Genomic DNA, 25170 nt, shown 5'->3' with positions numbered 1-25170 from the left:
CATCTGTGCATCTCATGTGGGGCGCTGGACCCCCAGGCAGTCTGCTTGCTTCGCTCCTTCCCTGGACCAACCTCAGGTGGGGCCCCAGAGGCGGTGGCCTTCCCTGTCCTCCGGGTGGGACCCCGTGGGCCGCCTTCCTCCGGGCACTGGCTCAGGGTCCCGCACAGGAGACGCTGAACTGCAGGGAACGAGGCTGCCAGTCCCTCCACTGGTGTGGTTTCCCCAGCACTTTTTGGGAGCACATTTCTGGGAGCGCCTACGCCAGAGCAGGGACCGGCCAGGGACAAAGAAAACTCGTCCTTGCGCCCTGGAGCCAGGGTGCTGCTGTTAAAACATGCCCCGCCTGCAGGAAGGGCCCCGACCTTGCATCCGGAGGGGCCTCACCCTTAAACTATCCCCATTGCGTCCAGTCACAAAGACCAACAGGATCAGAAGACAGGACTCCTCATTTGAACACGTGGCCCATTCCAGCCACACTCTCTGCAGTGCATGATGAGTTTACGGTTTTTGCAAGTCTTGCCATTATCTTGGGGACAGCACAATGACACTACAGTCTCTTGGCTTGAGCTGTAAGTGATAAACTGTCCATGTAAGTAGTTAAAATAGATTAACTTTCAAAGAACACTCACTCTGGTTTTCCTTGTTTCATAATATACCAGGTATCCCCTCCCCCCCGTTAGGAAGCGGTGCAGATCTCCCTCAGCCTCTGAAAGGCCTTGCTCTGAGAGCATCCATCTTTCCAGTATCTGAAACTGTAATGCATAAAGGAAGGATGTAAGGCCAGGCTGGGGGTTGGACTAGCTGACTTTGGGACCCTTTCAAACTCATGAGGCATTGATCTTAAACTGGAGACAAACAATGGGGTGGAATGCAAGTTTCCCAGTGGGATGGACACCAGCTGGGGGATTCTGCCCCATCAACTGTCTTTGTCCCCAGGAGACAGAAATAGTTCTGTCTAAGGATGTGGCCTTCTTCTCTGTGCCTCAGGCAGCCTGGGAGGACACGTCTATGCTGGAATCATTTAAGTCCTTTTCCAAAATACTTATACAAAGACCCAGAATTCAAGCTTTTCTCACTATGGACTAACAGAAAACACACAGTAAATGGCAATAACCTACAAGGATTTTATGCCGGGTCGTGTTCTAAGTGTTTCACAGGCTTTATCTATTAACGTTGCAGCCACAACCCAATGTTGTTTTATTATTATTCCCTGAAACAGTCAGGAAAAGGTCGAGAACTTGCCCGAGGTCACCTAGCTTGCACGTGCAGAGCCAGAATTTGAACGTTATGGAACAAACCGGAGACTTAGCCTCAGCCAGTCAAATCCCAGCTCTCCGGTTACACGCTGTGTGACCTTGGGCAAAATCCTTACCTTCTCTGAGACTCAGTTTTCCTTTCTGCAAAGTGGGGTTAGGGATGCAGAGATTCTATGATAGTCAAAAGTAACAGCAGGTGTCAGAGTGCTGTAGCAGCACGGGAAGCAGGCAGCCAACAAAGTGTATTGTCAGGGTTTCTCACTTGTCACCGTTGCTTAGAGCATGTTGAGAAACTCCAACAGAAGAGAGAAAGTGGAAACAGAAAGTACCCTCTTCTCACCCCCTTTTGGTTGTGGAGCCACATAACTCCTGAGTTTTAAGAGCTCCAAACGCCAGGACCCTGAGAGTTGAGGGTCAGGGCTCAGGAGAGGCAGGGTGGGGGGATCTGAAAGGCACTCAGTCTGTCACACAAACACTGCCGGCTGCTTGCTGTCAGCCGTGCAGAGGAATGGAAGCTTTCTCCACCGACAGCACTTGCTAGCAACTTCCCTCTCTGTGGTTTTTCTCTGTCATTCCCTTGATAAAAGAAGTAGAGCTGCACAAATGTAACCAACTTTCACGAATCTCATCTTCACATAAAAACACCCGCCTTTCAAGAAGGGAGCTGCCTGAAAAAATGATGCAGGATGTACTCTAAACTGGGTCATTCTCCACCCAGAGGGCTCGTGGCTCACTCTCCGTGTGGATCCCCTGAGCCATTGGCTTCGAGTGGCTTCGACAGCCCGGGGAGAGAGAAAAATGGGAAACAGCATGCGATCTACCCCGGCGCCTCCCGAGAGGCCTCTGCCTAGCCCAGAGGGTAAGTCTGGCTTCTTTGGCGAAGACGGGGCAATGCGGGTGCTGAGAGCTGTTAAAACAGGGCAGTGGGTACGTTGGGCTTCCTTATACTTGTCTCTCTCGCTTTGCTTGCGTTAACATGTTTGTAGTTAAATGTTAAAAAAAGAGCCACAATGGTGTCCCGGAAGGATGCCGAATCGCTGGCACTTTGCGATGGACCTTCGAAGCAGCTGGTTCGATCCTTTTATTTTTTTTAAATAAATTTATTTATTTATTTTTGGCTGCATTGGGTCCTCGTTGCTGTGCGTGGGCTTCTCATTGTGGTGGCCTCTCCTGTTGCGGAGCATGGGCCCCAGGCGCACGGGCCTCAGCAGCTGTGGCTCACAGGCTCCAGAGCACAGGCTCGGCAGCCGTGGCGCACAGGCCCAGCTGCTCCGCGGCATGTGGGATCCTCCTGGACAAGGGATCGAACCTGTGTCCCCCGTGTTGGCAGGCAGATTCTTAACCACTGTGCTACCAGGGAAGCCCTGATCCTTTTATTTTATAGGTGGTGAAACTGAGGCCCACAAAGCAAATGTAATTTGTATATTAGCTATTGGTAGAGTCAGATTTACAAGCCAGGTGGGTCTGGTTCTGAAACCTAGGCTCTTTCGTACCATAGCCTGCCAGCTGTGATATAATATTATGATGGGTATATAATACTATCATGAGTATATGATACTATCATGGGTATATAATATTATCATGGGTATATAATGTTATCAAAGCTCTGCTGGAGTGTTTTCAGTGTAACTTTACGAAGCTAGCCACTAGCCCTAGGAAATCTTCCTGAAAGTACAGGAATCCTTGTGTCCGTTGGTAGGATCACAGGGGACAGGCGTTCTAGGGGGAAGGCACAATGTGATGGGTTAGTTGAGGATGACAAGAATCAGCTCTTCCCAGAGATGCCAGGCTGAGCCATTCCCCCAAAGCTACAGAGTCTCGTTCAGGGATGGCCCGAGAGCTGGGAGGGGACATCCGCAATGATGATTTAGGCATGTAACATAAGGTAAGCATTTATGATATTAGAGATTATAAATTTGAAACTCAAACAATACAAATTAAAAAATAGGAATTTAATTATTAAAATTTCCTTGTAGCTCATATAAGGCTGAGAGCAAAGCCATCGAGCTCCAGGTTCAGGGGTGCTGGTGGCCACCAACACCCTCACCTTTATTTCCTAGCAGGACAGTGTGGGTGCACCTGTGGGTCCTTGAGGAGTTAGGAAGGGGATGGTCAGGAGGATGGGTGACCCATCAGTGTCCCCAGGGTGAGTCGTGGGGGATTTGGGACACTTGGGCCTCCCGCCTTACATCACAGTACTCGGGGCCTGGTCCCTCCCTCCTGGTGGGGGTGACCCCACCTGGTTCCACCATATCCCCTGCAGCACTGAACTGGGCCACGTTCACAGGCACAGACGCCCAGCATGGTGTGTGCCGAGCACAGCTCCCCACGGGCGGAGCGGGGACGGAGCCAGGTGCCATGACGCTGCCTGCCACTCACTCCGTGACTGCCGGGGCCCTTCAGAAAGGAGCCGTCTTCTCACTTTTTCCAAAGCGGAGACCCCCAACTTATTCACAGTCTCATGACTCCTCAGATGTCCCCAAGTGACCATGCAGAGACCCTCCTGCTCTGTCCCCAGCTCCAGTAAAATGCGGGGCGATTCTAGCAACCCTCCTTTCCAGCTCCTCGATACCCCTCCCAGACAGAAGTGGGGGAAGACAGGAAGAATGTTCCCGGAGATGGGACCACATGATTAGCTGGAGCTGCGCCGTGGGCCCCCCGAGCAAGCGGGGGAAGCTTTTCCCTCCGATGCAAAGCTCAGAGCTGCGTGCAGTCCTCCTGCTGCCGTGGGGGAGGACCTGGGCCCCTTCCCTCACCTCCTCCAACCCATCTCAAGTCTCAGTCTCCTCCTCTGGTCATGGCCACTTCTGGAGGACCGACACTGCCAGGCCGGGGGCGCCAGCTCCAGGGCAGGGGAGGCACCGCCCACGAGCCCATCGTGTGTGGTCGCCCCTCCCACGGGGCTGGCAGGGGCGGCATGCTTGAGCAAACCCCATGAAAACACGGGCCTCCAAGGACTTGCCCATTTGCCTTTATTTTCTCAATGCAAATCGTCATGAAATAAGTTTCTCTTTTTCCACTGCGTGGGTGGGAGGTCACCTCTAGAGAGGAGGGAGAGGGGTCTCCCCGCCCCTCCGCCCCCTGGTTCGGAGAATTCCCCAGGTCGCACCCAGTGTGTGACCCAGGCACAACCACATCAAGCGCTGGTGGGGGGCGGCTTTTCCACCCCCCGCCCCTGAGAAGTTTCCTTTGCGATCAGTCCTGACTTGATTTCCTCTTTTCTCTGACACCTAGTTGAATAAGGGACAGGTGGTACAGTTGATGCTGCATTAATTAGTCTTGATTCAAATGATGTAAAGAATGTGGGTTTTCATGGAACAAGCACCTCTCAGGTAACACTCCTGCTTACTCATTTGATTGGTCTCAAATACTAGGAGGTCACGCGGGAGTGCATTGCTTTGGGCCAACAAACAATTAGTGCTTCCTCTGACATCAGCCTGAGTGGCGGGCCTGAGGCCCCAGGCCCCGCACAGGTGTCAGCAGGAGGCCAACCTGTGGATTTCTAGACCAACAAGTGTCCTGAGCAGGATTGTGAATGCTTTGGAATATGGGTTTGCCCATCGGTTTTCTCCTAAACTAAGCTTTCAAGAACATCCTGATTCATCTGGTTCCCAGAGATGAATATCACAAACCCAGAGAGGTAGCAGGGCTTGATGGAAATAGGGCAGGTCTGGAAGTCAAATGACCTTGTTGGGCTTCTCGTATTGTCCCCTGGGAGCTACCTGACCACAGGTAAGTCACACAGCCTCCCACGAGGGAGGCTCTCACATGGAGATCAGAGAGATCCCTCCCCAGCAGTAATGGCAGCACAAAGCAGCTACCTGATACATGTGGGTAGAAGAACTTTTTTTTTATTTAACTCCATTTAAGGCTATCTGATTGCACTAGGCTGTGTCTAAATGGCCTTCCCCCCAAAAAAGTTTTAAAGTGATAGAATTGGGGATTCCGTGACTAGTTTCCAAATCATCCCAAATAGCTCATTTTCTCTGCAAATTCTACACATGGTTCAGAGTCCTGTTTTGGGCCCGACATAGGCGGTACAAAGTTGAATGAGAGCCAGGGAACTCCCAAGGAGTAGGGAAATAGCATATTTCCACCTTAAAAAGAGCTTTCAGTCACATTGCTGTGATCTTTTCCCCTCCCCGTTCCTTATCTTCTTATTGCCCTGGCCTAAAGTGAGATCTCACTGGCAGAGGTGGTAACACAAACCCAGACCCCCTTCTGTGCAAGGATGGAAATAATGCTAAACTGTGCATTTACATAGCATCGAGGGTGCTGCCAGGGTGGGTGGAAAGAGGGGCGGGTGGGGCTCTGGGGGAGGAAGAGGGGGCAGGGAACCTCAGAGACAGCAGAATACTTCTCAGTGAGTGGTGCTCAGACCACCTGCCTCGATCCCCTGGGTAATCATCAAAACTGCAGATTCCTGAGCCCCACCCTAGACCTGCTTGTGGGAATCCAGGGGTGGCGGGAGGGAGCCGCACGCCTGATTTCGTACAAGCCCCCTGGTGCATCTTAAGTCCCCTAAAACTTGCAGACCACAGAGCTACCCCTACACCAGCACACAAGGAGAGAGAGAAAGAGAGAGAGAAGCCAGCTGTCTCCCTAGTGTCTCTCTGTCCTCATTGGTAACATGGGGGTAATTCAAGTTACGTGGTGCTCGGATGTGCCTGCGCATGCCACGTGCTTTAGACACCCTGGATCCTCACACAGTGCAGGGGTGATCCCGATTATCATTATCGTTTCAACTTGGCAGTTGAGGAAACTGAGGGACGAACAGGGCTAGTTACTTGCCCGAGGCCATACGGCTGGGATTTGAAGTCAGTGGCCTGAATCTAGTCCCCCCTCTTCACCCACGCATCACGTGCCTGGAGGGGACGGACTTGCAAGAAGCACACGAGTTTTCTGGAGTGAGAGAGAGCGTGGTCACCAGATTTAATGACACAGACACTCAAGTGCCCTTGTGAGGGACACAGACGGGAACCGCGTCAGATCTTTGACTAGATGCAGGTTTCCCATCCGGTCTCACTTACCCCACTGCTGGTACATACTATGGCTTTAGGTGCGACATGATAATTGAACGTTTATATTGAATGTACAGTGTTCGTATACTTAATGGATACCATACAAATTATGATTAGTCCATCAAACCCCTGATTTCACATTGCTTAGGAGGGGACTAAAGGTTTTTTGAAACTGAATTTAACATGAAGAGAAATGCTATTAAGTAAGTGGTAGTGTAGGTGGTACTCAGTTGTGACCAGGAGAAGACCAGGTCATCAAGAATGGGGTCTGCGTCCTCTGCTGATAGGTTACCTGGTTCCGAAACGAGGCCCTCAACCTACTGGTTGTGTGTTCTTGGCAAGACTCTCCACCTGGCTGTACTATCTGAGAGGTCTGCTCAGTCCCATTCTGCCCCATCTGAGCGATGGAGAAGCCAAGAGCTTTCTGGGCCACTGGGTCTCACTTTCCAGCCCGTAATACAGGACCCACGGGTACAAGTGGTTCGTGGTAACCAAGAGAACTCAGTAGATCTTCTATCAGGCCAGTCTGCCTAGCCCTGTCTTATTGTTTCGGTGTGTGTTTGGGGGGTGGCGGGTGTATTTCCAGTAAAAGATACTAAAAGTAAGGTCTGCTTTCACCCCTCCCGAGGCCGTGAGTTTGAGCATGACTCAAGGAAATGCAAAAGCAGAAGCTGAACTCACTGGGTTGGTTACTCCTCTCCTGCCAGCGGCACTGAGCTCCTTGTGCCAGCTCTGAAGGCTCCCTCACATCAGCCTTTGTCTCAGCCTGTCAGGGGTCAAGATCAACTGGGAAGAGCCTGGTAACTACGTCTCAAAAAGGCCTGAGTGGCTTAGGCACCTGACCGTGAGCTTGGAAACCCTCATGCTCTCCCCTAGACATTTTCCTAACATGACCCCAAGCCTTGGTTCCTTCACCCTCTAAGTAAGAATATATGTTCCACAGCATTGTATTGGAGCAAAGGAAGTAAAGAATGGCTGCTTTTGCAAGATGGTTATAAATGGGATCTACTAAAAGATTTTCAGCATTTTAAAAGAAATGATAATACTACTGTAAGGAATAATAATGCAGAAAAAGGGCCTCTCCTCTTTTGACCACATAATATTTGTAGCTAGTAAGTTCTGCCTCAGTCTCCTTCCTTTTTTGGATTCATTTCCTATTTTACACTTTTGTGCAGTGTTCAATCTGATTCATTTCTGAGTTGAGCTATCATCAATATTTGGTCTCTTGAATTTCATCTTCTGTTCTCAGCAAACGGAGTTTGTTTTTAGAAGATAAGAATATTTTCAAATGTATGGGACTAGAGGCTTTTCAAAATTTAGAACACTACTGGCTGAGACTGGCCTTGGATTACGGCATGATAACCCTACCCCGTGCCATAAACATGATACCAGCTGCCACTGATTGAGGCAGGCTCTATACAGACACTTCCTCATGAATCCTAACCCAATCAGATGAAGCCCATTTTGATATTTCCCAGTTTTATACATGAAGAAATCAAGCTCAGATTGGTTAAAAATAAATCTTTCTCCAGCTCGCAGAACAATTAAGTTGAGGAGGTGGAATTTAAGCCAGGCCTGATTTATTTCAAAGCCGGTTCTCTCTCCCGAAAATTCTCCCCAGATTCTCTTTTGTCTGCCCCGCACAGTATTCTTCACTTAATCTGTTTCCTTGTCTTGACTCTGCCATAATCCCATCTGCTTCCTCTGAGCTCCGCTTCCCTGTATCACTCATTTATCTGACTTAATTCAAATGCTCTGCTCTCCACAAAGCCAGGGGCTCCAGAAGTCCATAATAATGTGTTTGAACTTTATGAGCGAACTTAAATTTCCTATCTTGCGTTTATTTCACCATAGGGACCTAAGCTCAGGAAAGACTTAGCTGGGATCCTGGCCCCCGACCTTGCTTAGAATGGCCGCCCTTCCCACAAAAGTACAAACTGAACTTTCTATCTTCCACTGACTTTGCCTTCTGTTTTTCCAATGCTGGGGAAAAAGGTGATAGGGATGGACCTGAAATCCCTGGCAAATGACCACGCAAAGTCCATAACCTTGAAGCGGAAGCTCCATTGCAAGATTTTCTCAGCAATGTTTGTGTCATAGCTATAAAAAAAATCATTATTACGAAAATTCCACAGGAAACTCAACTCTGTTATTGTAAAATTGAAACTCTCCAGCCCCTTAAGCCTGTTTTCCCCGATTGAAACAATTTTTTTATAATGGGATTTTGTTTTTGTTTCTGTTTTTAGCATTATGAAAAGACGGTTGTTCTGTTTCACAGCCTTACCCTTGAATCAGAGATCAAAGGCCCAGCCCCTCTTGTAGACACACAACGTGTTTCAAGTTTCCATTATCGGCACAGATAAATGCTGTGCCTCTCATTTCCACACTTGTTTTTCAAAAGGGGCTGGTTCTGTGATGACCTCCCCACCCCATGCTGCCTGCTGCAGGTCGGGTTCCCTTCTCCTGGACCCTTTAAAACCTTAGCCCAGTAGCACTTTCCAAGGGCCTAGTAGCATGGGGACCTCTTCATGTTTTCATTTGGTAAACCCGCCTTGGGCATTCTGGGTGGGACAGGACCGGTGCTGGGCTAGGGGCCACAAGACAGCTCCTCCTGAGGTTCACAGCCATTCCCTCACAGCCACACAAATGCAAAAACACACACAACCCTGGCTGATTGCCTCTAAGGAAAAGCCCAGGGCCCAAGAGGGGGTGCAAGAGGAGGGCTGGGCCTCTCCTGAGCATCGGACTAGCCTCCCCTCTGGGAGGTGACCTCTGAGTTGATAGACGCGGGAAGGGTGAGAAAGGGGACAGCAGAGTGTACTGTAGTTCAGGCAGAGGGTACAGACTGTTCACAGGCTCTGAGGATGAGGGAACCTGGCTGGCTGAGAAAAACACAACGGCCTATCTCACAGCTTCAGAGGCAGTGGAGACCACGTTACTAACTGGTCCTTTCATATTTGGGAGCAATTAGTCCAGGAAGGACAGATTTCCATCATGAAAGCATTTTCCAACCCCTCATTTCCCAGACTAACCCACACCTCAGAGGGGAAAATGGGTCCACTCTCAGAGTGGCAAATCAGCCTCAGAACCGGGGCCGATTTACCGGGCAGCTGGTCAAACCCTATGTACCAGGCCCCACTCACTGCCCAGCACCTTCCTAGGGCCCCTACCTAACACCGTATCAGCAATTTCGTGCTCTTTATCTTAAAGAGGACCTCCAAATGTGTATAGGCTTTGTGTCCCACCAAGTCTGGACCCATCCCTTATTAAAACTCAGGACTCCGGGCTTCAAGCCCAACTGCAGTGCCACCTCTAATTATTGGACTGGGCCAGAGCTACACAAGGGAAGAACTCTTTTTATAGCAAAGCGGAGTGTGGGGAGGCCTCCGCACAGGCTCAGGGAAGGTCAGAGGCCTCGCTGTCAGCCCTTCCCTGGCGACTCCACTCCTTCTCATGAGCCCTCCCTGCTTTCACTGACTGTGGCCACCGTGAATCACTTGATTTCCATCTCACTGTCTGTGACTCAGCTTCCCCAAGTGAACAAGCTGTCTGAGTGCGCTCTTCCACAGCGATCACTCGTTTCTCATTTATTCTTATTCATCCTCATACTTAAGCTCTCTTTCGACTTAGTCTGATAGGGGACATGTGAGTTGGAGACTACAGGACATGTGGGCTCTAAGGGGCAGGGGCTAGAGGTCCCGCATGAGGGTGTCTGGATCCTAGAAAGTGGCCACCAAGCCTGAGGTGCCCAAGTGCTGGCTGGAATTTCTCCAGATTTTCTTGGGGTGAAGGGGGCGGGGTATGACCCCTCTCCCCATTATTGGCGTATTCTCTAGAACGTGAGCTCCGTGACAGCAGGGAGACTTGGCTTGCTTTGTTCGCCATGCTTGGCCCACAGTAGGTGCTCAATAAATAATTGGCGAATGAATGAATAAATGGTACGTTACCCAGAATTTTGAGTTCAGATGCCCAGCCAGCAGACAGACTGATCAACGCAACATCACAGCAAACAATGACTGAATTTGCCAATTTGTAGGATATGCTATTTCCCCAAAGACATACCCCGATATTCCCCTGCAGCTAAGTGATCTGAATTACGGCAAATCACTAAGGCTGTGAAACAAGGCTTTGTTTAGTGTCAAAATGTGAACTCTCATGCTATCTCTTTATCTGTAGTCTACAGTAAGCTGTAGTCACCTGAACCAGAATGAACGAGAGAGCATGCTTTCCTTTTCAAAACTTCACCAGAATTACCTTCAACATATGTATGATGAGTACTTAATTTTTCTTTCACCTTCCCTCCCCAGCAGAAGTCCCTATTAAGTAGATTCCCGACACGGTACCTTCCATTCTACAAGGAAGAAGGGCTTTGTTGAGCTTCAGAGTTAATATCTCCTGACCCTGGTGGGTCCTCAGAACTCACAGAGCCTAAGCCCGACACCCCAACCCTGATACGGTGCAGACATGGGGCCCACAAGCCCCAAGGAGGGTACCTGAGGTGATGGTAATAAGATGGGAGGTTTTCACAGCATCTCATTATTCATGGATGCTGCTACATACTTTCATCTTATCTCATAAAAAAAAATTCCTGGAAAGAGGTATTATTAGCCCCATTTTAAAGATGGGAAAATCAAGGCTAGGAGGCATTCTAGGACTTGCCCAAGATTATATGGATCAGTAGACACAGGGGCGGACCATGGAGTCAGATCTTGTGACCTCAGCTCAAGGACCTCTGGATCCCCATTTCTCAGATGAGAACGTCAGGGCCAGGGCAGACTTGATCATGAGAGTAGGTCACCTGACTCTCTGGGTTCCTTCAAGCATCCTGTCTCACCATCCCTGAAGAGAGGAGGACCAGCTGAAAACTGCTGTTTCAAAACAATCAAGTGTCTTTAGCTGAAAAGTCCCCAGGAAGATCTTACCTCTGCCTCTACATCCCCTTTGCCTTTGTTTCCCCAGGACTGGACAGCGACTTCCTGGCTGTGCTGAGTGACTACCCGTCTCCTGACATCAGCCCCCCGATATTCCGCCGTGGGGAGAAACTGCGTGTGATTTCTGAGTGAGCTTTCCAAAACTTCTACAAAGCCCCCAAAAGAAGAACTCGATTTTGGTGGGAATCATTAGATTTTAGCTATAGCTGTCCAATTCCACATGGGCCCTGGTCCTGTTGTGAGGTGAGAAATTTGGCCCATACAGCAGGCCTTCATGCTTAATCCTCCCTAGTGCTGCCAGTACTCTAGAGCCTTCCATGGCTCCCCATTGCCTGATGGATAAAATTTAATTCCTTAACTTGGCTTTTGAGGCGCTTTATGATCCAACGTCTTCTTCTTATGTTGGCCTCATCTCCCAGACACAGACAGGGTTGATATTATATATTAGTGCAGACTCAGAAAGAGGACACAGAGGTCTGAAAAAAACTTCTGATGATAAACAGAAAGGTATTGCCTTCTAGCCTGTTGTCTCTCCATGATTTGAAATAGGCTATAAAAGAAATAGGGGCTCTGAGCACCTTTTATTTAGATCCTCATTGATGTAGACGTGCGAAACTATCTTGGTTAAATCTCAGGGTCTATTTCAGCATAGCAAACACTTATTTTTAAAAAGCCTCCAACTGTGGAAGATCAGCTGGAAACATCATCTGCTCATCCCTGAAAGGTGGCTATTGCCAACTTGTGGGAAGATTTCCTGTTAGCTCAGAATGGGGGAGATACACTTAAAAACTAAATTATCATAGGGAGAGATTCCAGTTAACATGGCCATTGACAGACCTTAAAAAAGGAACATCCCAATGTATCCCAGGCTAAATCTGATTACTCTCTTCATTCGTTCATTCACTTTGACACTCCCCTATTCACTCTTTTCTATTTATTCTTGTCCTTCTAGTGAAGGGGGCTGGTGGAAAGCCATTTCCCTTAGCACTGGTCGAGAGAGCTACATTCCTGGAATATGTGTGGCCAGAGTTTACCATGGGTGAGTACATTTCCAAAATAGCATCAATAAAGCATAATCTTTATGCAAGTGACTCAGACATCTGCATAGAGAGATCCCAGCCTGGGACAGTGGCAAGGAAGGTATTGGTTCGAGAGGGTCACTTCTACTCTCAGCTCAGTCCCTAAGGAATGGTGCGACCTTGGGCTAACCTTCCCCTCTCTGAGACTCGATTTCCTCAATAGTAAGACAAATGATGGACCTTGCAGCTCTAATGCGGTGTTCCTGGAGCAACAAGGATTCAGGAACTGTGACCACAGGGTGCAGCAGCCAAAAGTCAGTCTAAGTTCAAACTCTGCCTCCGTCACTTACTGGCTGTGTGACAGTGGGCAAGTTGTTCAACATTCTAAGAATCAGTCTCCTTTCCTCACGCGTCAAACAGAGATCATAGTATAGAATGATAGGAATGATAATATACAGTAGTGGGACAAGTCTAGAGTTGTTAGGAGAATGAGATAGGACAATACATGGAGACTTCTTGAAACCATGCCTGGCATTACCATCAGCACTCAGTACGTATTAGCTACATTCTTACCAATTCGTATCCAGAACACAGAGAACAGGCTCTGACAAAAACGCTTATGTACCCAACCTGACAAATGGAGAAGTCAAGCAGAAAAGGAGACCCTTTAAATAACTGGGCACCGCAGATGAGAAAGCAAGGGCGTTGCTTTCCCCTGCAGCTGTGACAGGACGGGTGGCCCTGGTGGCCAGCACACCCAGGCCAGGCCAGGTGTGTCTCAGCCCTGCTTCCTTGGTGGGGCCTCGGAAAACTTCCTTAACCTCCTTGAGCCACAGTCTCCTCATCTGTCGGGCTACCAAGGCCAGACCTTGGCATATAGGAAGGGAGAAGGGAACTCCACTTTCCATTTGAGGGACCCAGAAATAACTTCCTTACAGGCAGAGAAGGACTCTGCATGACACCTGCTCACCTGGGGAAGCAGAGCAAACTGCCTGAATATTTGAAGCATAGAGTTCAGTGCAATTCTTTGCAGCGTTACTGATTTTGATGATGAATACCCAAAATTGTCTCTGTGCTTAGGATGACAAAGCTGAGCGGAGGCAGGACAGTAGCTACTATGAGAGTTATGTTCTGAAGGAGAAGTGAGTCATGGAACTCTTCTCATCAGCTGTGTGTCATTGATCCATCCATTCACTTAGCAATCGTGCACGGATACCTTCATGTTGAAGATGTGGTGCTGAATGCTGGCAGGAGCAGGGAGTGAGGAACCCAGATGAATAAGATGTAATCCTGACACTATAGCACTTCCAATCTAGCAGATGCAATAAATGTTCTTAAACTATATAACAGGAAGAGAGGTGTTGTAGCATAGTGGTTATGGAATTCGAAAAATGCACCTCAATTCTAGCTCTATAGGTTGCAATGTGGGTAACTTGGATAAATTACTTAATTGCTCTGCCCCTCAGTATTTCATCGGGGAAAGAGAGACAATACTACCTGTCTCAGGGGGTTGACACGAGGCTTAGACTTCAAGTGCGTAATATGGTGTGTGGCCGACAATTAGTATTCATGCACGGCTGTTGTTACTGTCATTGTTTTATTGTCTTCATAGTTATAAGTGGAATTTCATGTCAGGACTTGAAAGGATGAATGTCATGTATGCTGCAGTAATTAATGTGCCACATACTATGGAGACCTAAGGGAATAGTTGAAATATTTGGCCGAATATGGTGTCATCATGACCTTAGTAATAAAATCTTTCTTGGAGACCAGTACATAAATAAACGGTACGGGATGTTATGCCTGCATGTCTTCCCACACACGGTGCTTCAGGAGCCCTCAGCCAGCCCCGTCAATGGCCCGCTTTCATGCCACAGGGAGAGTGTTAATATTGGTCACAGCGTGCACTCATCCAGACGTGTGACTGAAAGCCAGAGCACATTCACTGAAACAGAGTCAGTTAAAAAAGATGTACAACTGCTTCCGAGTACACACCAGCCAGCTGCTAACGGCATTTCCTTCCACGCTGAGATCTGGCCCAGCCTGGTCTGAAAAATGAGAAGGGCCCTTCCCTTTAGAACACAGATTCCTTTGTGTCCCGAGCTGCTTTCTAAAGCGTATTCAAAGTGCCCACTCTCCTCTGGAAGGTGAACATTACATTGAAAAGCTGGACTACAGTATTACAACCGCTTTTTTAAATTGTTAAGTGAAAAAAAAGCAAGAAACATATGGAAATGCATCATGCAATGACAACTGAGTTTAAAATATGTTGAAAAGAGAAGACAAGGAGGAAATAGAATGAATGCAAGGTGGGGCATCAGGTGGTGAAATGAGGCACCACCATTTTTTTCTTTTTTCTTTCCTCCCTTCCTTCCTTCCTCCCTTCCTCCCTCCCTTCCTCCCTTCCTTCCTTCCTTCCTTCCTTCCTTCCTTCCTTCCTTCCTCCCTCCCTTCCTTCTTTCCTTCCTTTCTCATGTTCATTCATTCATTCACTCACAGATATATACCAAGCTTGATAACCTGGACACAAAGGCAAAACCTCAAACGACAGACACAGTCCCTGCCCCCATGGCTGGAGGAGCCGGGTAGTCAGAGTATCAGGGACATAGACATTAAATAAACTACCAAATAGGTCCCTTATCACATTTTAGGATGCTTTTATATAATACGGAACGGGCACAGTGCAGCTGGCATTTGAGAAACAGGCTAAGAAAAATGCTTTGTGCACCTCTGTGTCCTAATTATCCAATGTAACACCTGGCTTGCAGTGTGTACTTGGAAATTTTATTTGAAAGATTAAATGAATGAATGAACCATTGATTGCCTTGCTCTTTTTTTTTTTTTTTTTTTAATTCCAACAGAGGGTTTTATATTAGCTGGACCTGGGTCATTTCCGCATCCCTCCTGTCTTTCTTGGGGGAGGGTGTATTCATGGCTGTCTTTCTTCTCCCTAGCTGGCTGTTTGAAGGGCTGGGCAGAGACAAAGCTGAGGAGCTGCTGCAGCTGCCAGACACGAAGATGGGCTCCTTCATGATCAGGGAGAGTGAGACCAAGAGAGGTGAGCAGCCTCCAATTCATCTTTCCGTACATGGGTCAGACATGCAGGCTTTGCTCCGGGCTGACTCATTCACTACCTGGCTCAGGTTCCCTCCTCCTACGAGGCATGCAAATCACTCCGGCGCGGTGAGCTTCCGGCAGCCCACACACCATCAGTGCGTCCAGCACCGAAGCCGGGGGCAGTGACCTGGGGCTGGGGGGGCCGTCGCTGGTGCAGGCTCTGACCCACAGCAGGCCTGGCAGACCTGTTGTGTTCTCACTACACAGCAGACCCTCATTCTTAGTCCTGGCTGTGCCCTACAATGAAATCAGGCAGCTTAGAGAATCGGGACCAGCAGATTCACCATGACCTTCACTGTTTTAATTTTCATACATCCTACGCACTAAGTAATTCAGTGAAAAAGAAATAGCCGGGCTTTGTCATGGTTCGAAGCAAGGGTCCCGAACTCTAGTTTGGCCTGCGTGAATTACTAAGAAGTCACCTCTTCTCTCTAAGCCTAAGTTACCTGCTTTATAACCTGGGATTAATAATAGGAAAATACTTGGCAGGTGTCTGGAATGGCGTATACGCTTAAGCTCGCAGAAGCAAAACATTAATAGCCTGGGCTTACTCAGGCTAACTGAGAATTGATATTAACTTCTTAAATATAGAAAATATTTTCAAGGTCTTAGCCTGCTTCCTGTACGTTCGCTATCAAAGAAGAGAAAATGTGGTATCTGAGACTATTTCCTGAGCACTTATTAAGCACCAGAGCTACCTGGTGCCGGATGGAGCCCTCCACCAAAATGGGCATCAGCTTTCCTTTGGGGAAGCAGGGAGCACATATATGTGGATTAAAATTTTTAAAAAAATTCAGGAACAGCTTTTCTCTCCAAAACCTGAATAAGCTGGGTAAGAGCAAAAGCAAAGCAAAGGCAAAACTTCCTGTGCAGATCCCAGGGATCTCCCGACGCAGGAGACCCAGACACCGGCATGGCCGGGGCGTGGCGGGGGCGGACCCAATGTGAGTTGCCAGAGCTGATCTAAAAATAATCAGTCCGAGCTGCGGCCGAGCTGGGGCCCAGGTGGGGGGCCCAGGCCCTGCTCCCTTGGGTATGCAAAGTTCTCTTAAGTTTCCACCTGCTACCCTTGACCTACTCACCATACTTCCAGTCCCTGCTGACATTACCGGAAGACACATGCTGAACTGACTCAGAGGGCGGGCCTGGGACAGAGCGGCGAGGGACGCCCAGCAGAATGCTCGGAGGCCTGCTCTAGGGGGACAAAGATCCCATCCGGGGCTGCCACTTCCAAGCTGTGTGCCTCAGGCTACTTCACGCAGTGCTCAAGCCTCAGTTTCTCCGTCTATATAGTATTTGAGAACAATACCTCCCAGAGTCTTTCTGAGAATCATCAGAGACGTTGCTATGGAATAGCTCAGCCCCCAGCCCAGCACATGCAGCAAAAACTCAGCAAGTACAAGTGCCCCTCCATCTCACTGCTTCGCCAGCCTTTTCACTCCTCGAACCTCAGAAGACAGAGCAGGAAGGACTCTTAAACATGACCTAAGCTCAATTCTCTCACTTTCCATTTGGGGAAGTCGAGGCTAAGAGAGGTAGTGGAGGGTGCTCACCCAAAGTTCTACTCTGATTAACCCATCTTGGGTCATTACTCTCATGGTGCTGAAGGAGACTAAACACATTTCATGTCGCTTAGGAATACTCAGAAAAATATCTTAACTGCCACAGTTCCTAAATTTCTGGGAACACCAAGCATAAGTCAGAGGCAAAACGGACCAGGAAAAGGGGGCATAACTGTAAGGGCCCCTCAACTGTGTGACGGAGGAAAATGACAGCACAAATATCTTGGAGCGTGAACTTGGGAAAGACTCAAGAATGACCGCAGATCCGGGATGTACAGGGTGCAACCCAACTCTAGTCATTGCATTTGGTCTAAGGACCCACAAAAGGATGTGGAAGCCCCCAGAATGGCAACTCACAAAGCGAAGACTTATTCCTTGCATTTGAACACCTGCATTGCAACAAGGTTAATGCAACTGGGCTGCTCAAATACCATGCTCCTGGGGTCTCTAAAGAGTGAGCTACAACCAAGCAGACAGGGTTTGAGTAGCTGTTGCTCAAAACACAAAAGCGTGTGTCTGGGTACCACCATCATATCACAAGGCTGAGAAGGTCTCTCTGCCTCAGCGGTGGTGGGCTCCTTAGCTGGCGGCCCTTGGGTGGGGATACATGGAATGCCACTGACTCGTCCTCCACTTCCTGCAGGTTTTTATTCGCTCTCGGTTAGACACCGGCAGGTGAAGCATTACCGCATCTTCCGTCTGCCAAACAACTGGTATTACATTTCCCCAAGGCTCACCTTCCAGTGCCTGGAGGACCTGGTGAACCACTATTCTGGTAAGAAACACTCCATTGGGACCGATACATGACGCCCCTCTTTGCTAACCGCCCCTACCCCGGACACTCAGTCTAGGCTGCACACGGGTCACCAAGACATGCCAGGTGGTTTACTTTGCTCTCTTGCCCATCCTGGCTTCTTCATATGCTCTTTTCTTTTTAATTCAGACTGTAAATTTCAGGCTAAAACAGACTGAATGTGAAGGCTGCCTAAGTAAGTAAAATGCAGCCAACCTCAACTTCACCCCCTCTCTACCTGTAAGTGAAACGAATCAGGATGCCCCTACATTCACAACCACAGACAGTCTGCACTTCCTTAAGTGGACTGTACGCTTGGGCCTCTGGGGCTTTGTTCCGAAATGCCGCTCATTTCCCCTTTTCTGCATGTCAAAATCCTCGTCAACCTTCAAGGTCAACAGGAAGCCACTTCCTTGATGAAGCCCTAAGAGTCAGAAAACTAATGGTCTGTTTTCTCTGCTCTCCTAGCATGTCAGGTGTTTTTCTCCCTAGAACTCTGGGCGTCCTGCCCAGTGACCTAGTTAACTGTGTACTAGTCTGTGTTTCCCAACAAGCTCTTAGACACCAGGGATTATACTTTGTTCATCCATATGTCCTCCCTGGGCCCAGGAGAGAAGTCCAAATGTTTCATGCTGACCAGGATGGGGCGCATCCTCCAGGATGGCGGAAGCAGAATGGGGTTTGATGGAGGCGATGATATAGTGTGCAGAGTTGGAAGAGGACCTTCACGTTAGATTGGGAAAGGCCTGAATGCCGGGTCAGGAGTTAGAGTTTTATCCTATGGAAAAGGGAGAAATAGTAAAAAGGTGGCTGCATTTCTAAGAGTTGGCTCTGGAACCTTCTTGTGTTCATATCTCAGATCTGGGCAACCTTGGGCTGGCGGTCCACCTTCGTGCCCACATTTCTCCAGATAATGCAGGTGCTGACTGTTCCTACCGCGCGGATGCTGTGAGGTCCGCTGAGTTAGAGCACGGAAAGTGCTGACGAGAGTGCCGGCCACTCAGACGTGGGCTCCTGCTATGTGAGCCACTGCTCCCCGGCCAGGAGGGCTCCCTCCTCCCTGCTTCTGCCTTGTGAAAGGGAGGAAGAGGAAGCTGCTTTCCCTTTGTAAGCATCTTCCCCCTTCCGGGCTCAGGATGTCTGACCCCACACCCTGGGTTCTTTAGGATGTGGGATCTTGAAGGGCACTTCAAGGTGAAAGGAGGAGTCCACGGGGCTGGGTTATCACACCTGGCCTGGAAGAAGTGCAGGTCTGGAAGGAGGAATGGCCGCTATGGAGACCCAGGCCCAGGCTCTGGTATGGGCTCCGTGAGACCGTGGGCAAATACCTTCACTTCTCAGAGCCCCGGATCCCCATTCACGGAAGGTGGATGAGAGCAGCGCCCCCTGCAGGTGGTTGTCATGATCATTGAACCGGAAGGTGAACGTAACATGTTTATCACAGCCTGGCACATGGAGGATGCAAAATAAATGATAACAAGTATTACTCCCATGATACCCAAACACCTAGCAGCTTAGCTAAAAATGAAAGAGGAAGGGAGTCCTGGAAACAGTCAGCTTTTACTGATCATGAGTCAAACTTGGTTGTGGTATTTGGCTTTTAATAAGAATCATCTGAGAGGTGTGGTGACCATAAGTTTTGCATAGACAAAAGCAAACATGAAAAGGATGCTGGCCCAGCAAAGATTTTTATGGACCAGGAGGTCCACACGGCTTCCAGGCCGCAGATGCTCGAGGATCTCACGCCAGGGCAGAAGCAGCGCCTTCCAAAAATGCACCCCTGGCCATCGCATCAGCACAGGGATCGCAGTCAACAGTCACCTCTGCGAATGACTGAAAAGGGTCTGGATGGAGGCCTGAAAGGCTTCCGGTGCCTTCAGGACCTCAAGGTGGGAATAATGTGGCCAATTTACGTCCCACCAGGTTCTTCCTAAAGGCGCAGAATCAGAGCAGATGTGCGCTAAGCGACGTGAACGATTTTGTTTTATGAGTTACTTATATTTATTATCCAGTGCTCTTGGGAAAATTATTTAATATCTCAGAGCCTCAGTTTCTGCATCTATAAAATGGGGATTAAAATGCCTCATAGGATTATTGTTAGGACCAAAAAAAAATAATGCCTGTGAACTGGCTGTGATCCTGACCCCAGGGGCCTTGGTTTCTTCATTCCCCAAATGGATGTAACAGTACTGATGGCCCAGACTGGCTCGGGGCTCCCTGAGCTGGCACATGCCAAGCTCGCTCAGCACCAGGCTCAGCCTCTGTGCTCAGAAGCGTTAGTCCTCTTCTTCTGTGCCAGAATGTATTTCTCAGCCTAAGTGTTAACCTTGCTAAGGAAGGAGGTTCCCCCGCCTGTGCTATCTACTGCAGCTGGTTTCTTTTGTGTTTGTGTCTGGCTCAGTCTCCTTTGCCTCCTGATCTGGGAGGGCGTTTCAATTTCCAACCCGTGACAGGTAATTATTTCAGATTCACATCCAGTTAAGCTCCCTGTAACCTTAGGGTCCAATCTCACATTTCTCAGTGTGAGCCAGTGTGGGTGGACAGTTGAGTTCACAGGGAAAATCACGTGGAGACGAAGCATTATTGACTGCCACCCTCTGACAGCCTGGGCTTGTTTCTTCAGCTACCATTACCTTTTGTTCTTTGGCAAGGACACCCCAAGAGCTGCATCAATAAGCTGGGAGGTGGAGCCTGCCTTAGGGGCGATGAGCTTCCTAAACCCTGGTGATTTATGTGCTCGGGGCTGGGGTGGCCTTGTGCTGAGAGGCCAGTGGCAGCTCACATCCTTGGCCACCTCATCTCCCCCAGGACATGAGACCCACTGCGCTCTTCGGCCTCAATAGGGCCACACAGAATCTCCTCCATCTGTAAGAACATCTGAGCCCAGCAGGCTCGAGTCTTTCTCATGATGTCGTGGGCTACGGGAAGGCTTCGAAGAGATGGAGGCTCTATCTTAAAGCTCCTGGAAAGGTGGGGGACCATGGAAACTCAGCTATGTCCTACTAGCAGAGGGATAAAAGGAAAGGATTTATTCAATTTTCATCCTCTTTGTATCTAGGGTAGAGAAGAGAGATGTTTCTTCCTTTTTTTCTTTGTCCATTTTCTCCATTTGCCTTTTATCTTTTTTCTCCTCCTATTTCTGTGTCTTTTATCCTTTTTGTTCTGTCTTTGCTTCTTCCCCTCCCTCCCTCTCTCTACCTCATTCCCTCCTTCTCTCTCCATCTTCCTCCCTCCCTTCCTTCCTCCCTTTCTTCCTTCCTCCCTCCCTCCCTCCCTCCTCTCTCTCTCCCTTCCTTTCTGTCTTCCTTCCTTGTTTCCTTTATCTCCCTTTCTTCCTAAAGATGCATTAGCCCCATGCTGTACTGAGCCCCTTCTGTGTGCTGTGGGAGAACACACACTGCACACATCTCCCCCACCGCCGCACACACAGGAGGCTCACCCGAAGCTGATGGCCCTGCACCTTGCTGTGAAGCCACTGAGTCTGGGCCCTCATGCGAGTGCTCTGCCAGCTGTTCTCTCTTAGTAGCACAGTCCCCTCATCCAACAATTGAGGAAACAGGTTCAGAGAGGGTCAAGGTGATTCACTATCCGGGCAGAGCTAAAACTCGAACCCAAGTTTGGTGGATTCTGGATCCTAAACCCTTCTCTTTACTTGTGTCAAGCCAAGCACGGTGTGTACCCAGGACACGTTAGTATTTCTTCAACAGCTGGGCACGTGACTCTCAGCCCCTCTCAGATCTCAGCCCCCATTTCCCCTTGTGAATATCCAGGGCCCCGCACCTCACACTGGCCGGGGCATCCCACAGTCGCTGACTGGTTCTCTGCTTCCCTCCTCAGAGGTGGCCGATGGCCTCTGCTGTGTGCTGACCACACCCTGCCTCACTCAGACCACGGCTGCCCCGGCAGTGAGGGCCCCCGACACACCTGTCACCTTGCGCCAGAAGACCTTTGACTGGAAGAGGGCGTCCAGGTGTGTGTCTGCATGTGTGTGAGTGTGTGTGTGTGTGTGTGTGTGTGTGTGTCCTCCATGAACGAACGTGTAAGCCCCAAACCAGCACGTGAGCCTGGCACGTGAACACCATGGCCAGTTACCGCTGGCCCTGCTAAACCCTCGCTCTGAGCAGATGCAGACCCCAGGAATCCCACTGTCCCCTGGGAGGCAGACCCAGCCTCAGGCCTCATGCCCCGGGTGGCATGGCCCTAGCAACTCCCCACCATGGCCTCAGTCCCCGCAGTTGTGCAAACATTTATTGAGCCCTCCTTTGGTGTTAGCTGAATATTTTCTAGCTGAATGATACCATCTTGCTTTTTTCTAATTGTTAGTATTCTAACAATTAGAGAATAACACACAAATCAATCTTGTACAAATTTAATATTACTGTAAACAATCTTGAAGGTAAACATACAAGCAAAATCCTAAGGCAACTTCATTTTTTTAAGGGAAAAAAAAATCTTCCCTTATTTGTCCTATTTGATTGTCAGCTATTGCATTTTCAGGGGTATCTGTAGTTGGAATTATCTGTAGTTGGAGTTGTTGTATTAATTAAACACCGATCCAGACAACCCATTGGCAAATTCAAAGAAAATCAGTCATCAGAATTGCCTGGGAAATGAATAAAACAGCTCCTCCTTGTAAATATCATGAAGAATATTCATTAAAATTTATAGTTGGACGTTTTAGCCATCCAAGGAAATGGCAGTTCAGAGAGGTTGAGTGATTTCTCCAAGATTACACAGCCGCAAATGCAAGAAGCAGAATTAGAATGTTAGATATATATTAACCAGGCTCTTCATTTGTTTTTCTACCTTTTCTCATTCTTTTGTCCTCCATCCCACTATGTCCCTCTCTTTTGCCCCTTTCTCTGTCCACTTTCTGCCCACTCGCAGACGGCAAGATGACCCGGAGGGGGCTGAGAACCCACTCAGTGTGGATGAGTCCCTTTTCAGCTACGGCCTTCGGGAAAGCATCGCCTCCTACCTGTCCCTGACCGGGGATGACAGCACCTCCTTCGATCGAAAGAAGAAAAGCGTCTCTTTGATGTACAGTGGAAGCAAAAGAAAGAGCTCTTTCTTCTCGTCGACGCCGTACTTTGAAGACTAGCCCGAGAACAGACACCATGGTGTTTGCCCAAAGTAACAGAGGTTCAAACTGTCACCTGGGATCTTGCAGAAAGGCATGGTTTCCTGGTCCCTGGGGAACCCCACATCTTCCAGAAGCCAAGAGAAGCCACATGGAGAATTGAACTCTCATCTTCTCTATCTGCGTCATGACAAAGGGAACCCCTCTCTGGCATTTGATCAGGCACATTGCAAAATGTGGACTCCTGGCATCTTCGGGCGAGGGTTCAGAAGAGCCCTGCGTGCGTGCATGTACCACATGTGTGGGAAAGACAAAGATGCTCTCTCACAGGAACGCGCCCAACCAGGGACCACTCTCCAACACACCGCCCAGGTGGCCTCACTCTGAGGTCCCTGAGGAAAACTTCTGAATGAGATAAGCCTGAGAAGAAGATAAGCCAGAAACTGTGGCCTGGCAGAAAGTCTGGGTTTGCAAATTGATCTCCTGCAATGAACTTTTGTAACCAATCTGTAAAGAGACCTCTGGGATATGGCTCCTCTCTTTTTAAGGGAGTTCAGTGACACTAAATGCTAACCTTCCTTACAAGCCCTGAATGGGGAGATCCCTTTGGGCTTCTCGTTCCAAAGCTACGTGTGCGGAAGTCAGATGGCCTCCCTACTTCTGCTGAGACCACGAGTAATGGGGGAGGGGGGTGGCTGCTGACGGTGAAAGCGCGAGGGCAGGCCTGGCACTGCGCAAGATTTCATGAGGTCGCCGACCACGGCTCGCAGCACAGGAAGAGCTTCCCTGGGGTGCTGAGATTCTTGTCTATATTAATGCATCAATTACTCATTCATGACAGTGACTGCCAGAAGCGGCACGGTGTTAAGTTCTGTGTAAGGTGTCAGGTCAAAAATGTGTGTGTGTGTGTGTGTGTGTGTGTGTGTGTGTGTGTGTGTGTGTATATATATAGAGAGAGAGAGAGAGAGAGAGGCCCCAGCAGTGTAGACAGGGAGAAAAGTGTATAAACAAATACTGTGAAAGGGGGCTGTAAAAGCAGAAATCAGCTCACAGCTTTGGGTGGGAGTGGGGTCATGTAAGGGTGACCCAGGAGCTCATGTTTCAGCTGGATCTTTAAACAGTGGAACGGTTGGTTGGACTGGGTAAGTGAGAATGGTTGGATTTTTTGAAAAAAGGAAACTGATAAGTTCTAAAGGAATAACGCATCCAGTATCTTATTCTAAAAAGAGTCTGGCAGCCACAGGAATAAAAATGCTCAGCTCTAGAAAAGATGGGAATTGGAGTGGCTTAATTCTGTCAAACATAATTCTAAGAGACGAAAGAGAAAACATAGCAAGGTTCTAGAGCAGAAGAAGCCTTTACCTCCAGATTCTGTTAGGAAGGGGGCTGCAGATGTCATCGTGACGCATTTTCCCAGTTGCAAAGGGATTCGGGGGGAGGAGGGGCACTGCCAACAGGAAAGGTTTGTCTGTCCAGTATATATGCATTCTGTCCATCTGAGATCACTGCGCTGGTGGTGTGTGCACACACGCTTACATGATTTTCTGTATCATCAGATTCCAGTGTGTTTATCCAAGAAGACACTTGTGGTTTCCTCAACATTCCCCAAAGGCTGTTTCTATAGAGCCAGCCAATGTATGGGAAATGAATGTAGCTCTGGGGACCCCAGCTTCCGCCATAAGGCAGGGTGACCTGGTGAACACCTGTGTGTACAGCATCTTCTGTATTGTTTTCTGTTGTGATTCACGTGGTTGGAACATTTGGGGAATAGGCGGAGGGATTTCTAAGTGGGAAGCATTACGCTTTGCTAATTCATGTATGTATTCCTGATTAAAATAAACCTAATGAATATTTAATTCTTGGAAAGTGGGGAGAGCTTCCTGGGTGAGGCCGGTGGGTGGTTCGTCTAGAAGCTCTGTGGGTTTCGAATTTTCAAATAAACTTGCAGCTGGAGAAAGAGGAGACCAGGGAACACGAGACTAACCCGTATTGGTTAGTATCTTGGTTTCTTCTTGAGATGCAGCCTTAAGAAACCAGGGTTTTATGACTTTTGAGGGTGCCTCATCCAACTTGAAGGTGGATGTCCAGGGATCGAGGGAGAGAACAATTTCTTAGCAATTGTTATGAAAATTTTGTCTCACCTAGACACCCCTGCAAATTACTTTTGATACCTCTGCTATTTGTTCTTCCAAGAGTTTCTTTCTACAAATATGTTTTTGGACACCTATTAAATACCAGACACTGTCTTGGGTGCTGGGGCCATTGCAGTAAAACCAGAGGAGGTCCCCGCGGGGCAGAGCCGGGAGATGTGCCCTTCCTTCCCCACGTCAGCAGGGGTGGCTCTCCTCTCCTTCATCCCCTCCCCGCAGTATGCAATCCTTGGCAGCCCAG

The 25170-nt window shown here is 48.9% G+C and overlaps 2 protein-coding genes across 3 annotated transcripts in view; one reads left to right on the top strand and one right to left on the bottom strand.

The window, feature by feature from the left end:
- Positions 1-24645, top strand: part of SLA (Src like adaptor) — a 34050-nt gene extending 9405 nt beyond the window's left edge. The window contains exons 2-8 of the mRNA XM_032609644.1: positions 1975-2115; positions 11237-11336; positions 12161-12247; positions 15182-15285; positions 17550-17681; positions 21537-21669; positions 22587-24645. Of these exons, the coding sequence (XP_032465535.1) occupies positions 2055-2115; positions 11237-11336; positions 12161-12247; positions 15182-15285; positions 17550-17681; positions 21537-21669; positions 22587-22800 (831 nt within the window). The 5' untranslated portion in view covers positions 1975-2054 and the 3' untranslated portion in view covers positions 22801-24645. The remainder of the gene's footprint in view (positions 1-1974; positions 2116-11236; positions 11337-12160; positions 12248-15181; positions 15286-17549; positions 17682-21536; positions 21670-22586) is intronic.
- Positions 1-25170, bottom strand: part of TG (thyroglobulin) — a 244126-nt gene that overhangs the window by 66711 nt on the left and 152245 nt on the right. The window lies entirely within an intron of this gene.

This window comes from Phocoena sinus, chromosome 17 (genome assembly GCF_008692025.1).
Source record: "Phocoena sinus isolate mPhoSin1 chromosome 17, mPhoSin1.pri, whole genome shotgun sequence".
Lineage (NCBI taxonomy): Eukaryota > Metazoa > Chordata > Mammalia > Artiodactyla > Phocoenidae > Phocoena > Phocoena sinus.
This window is presented reverse-complemented; position numbering and strand designations above follow the sequence as displayed.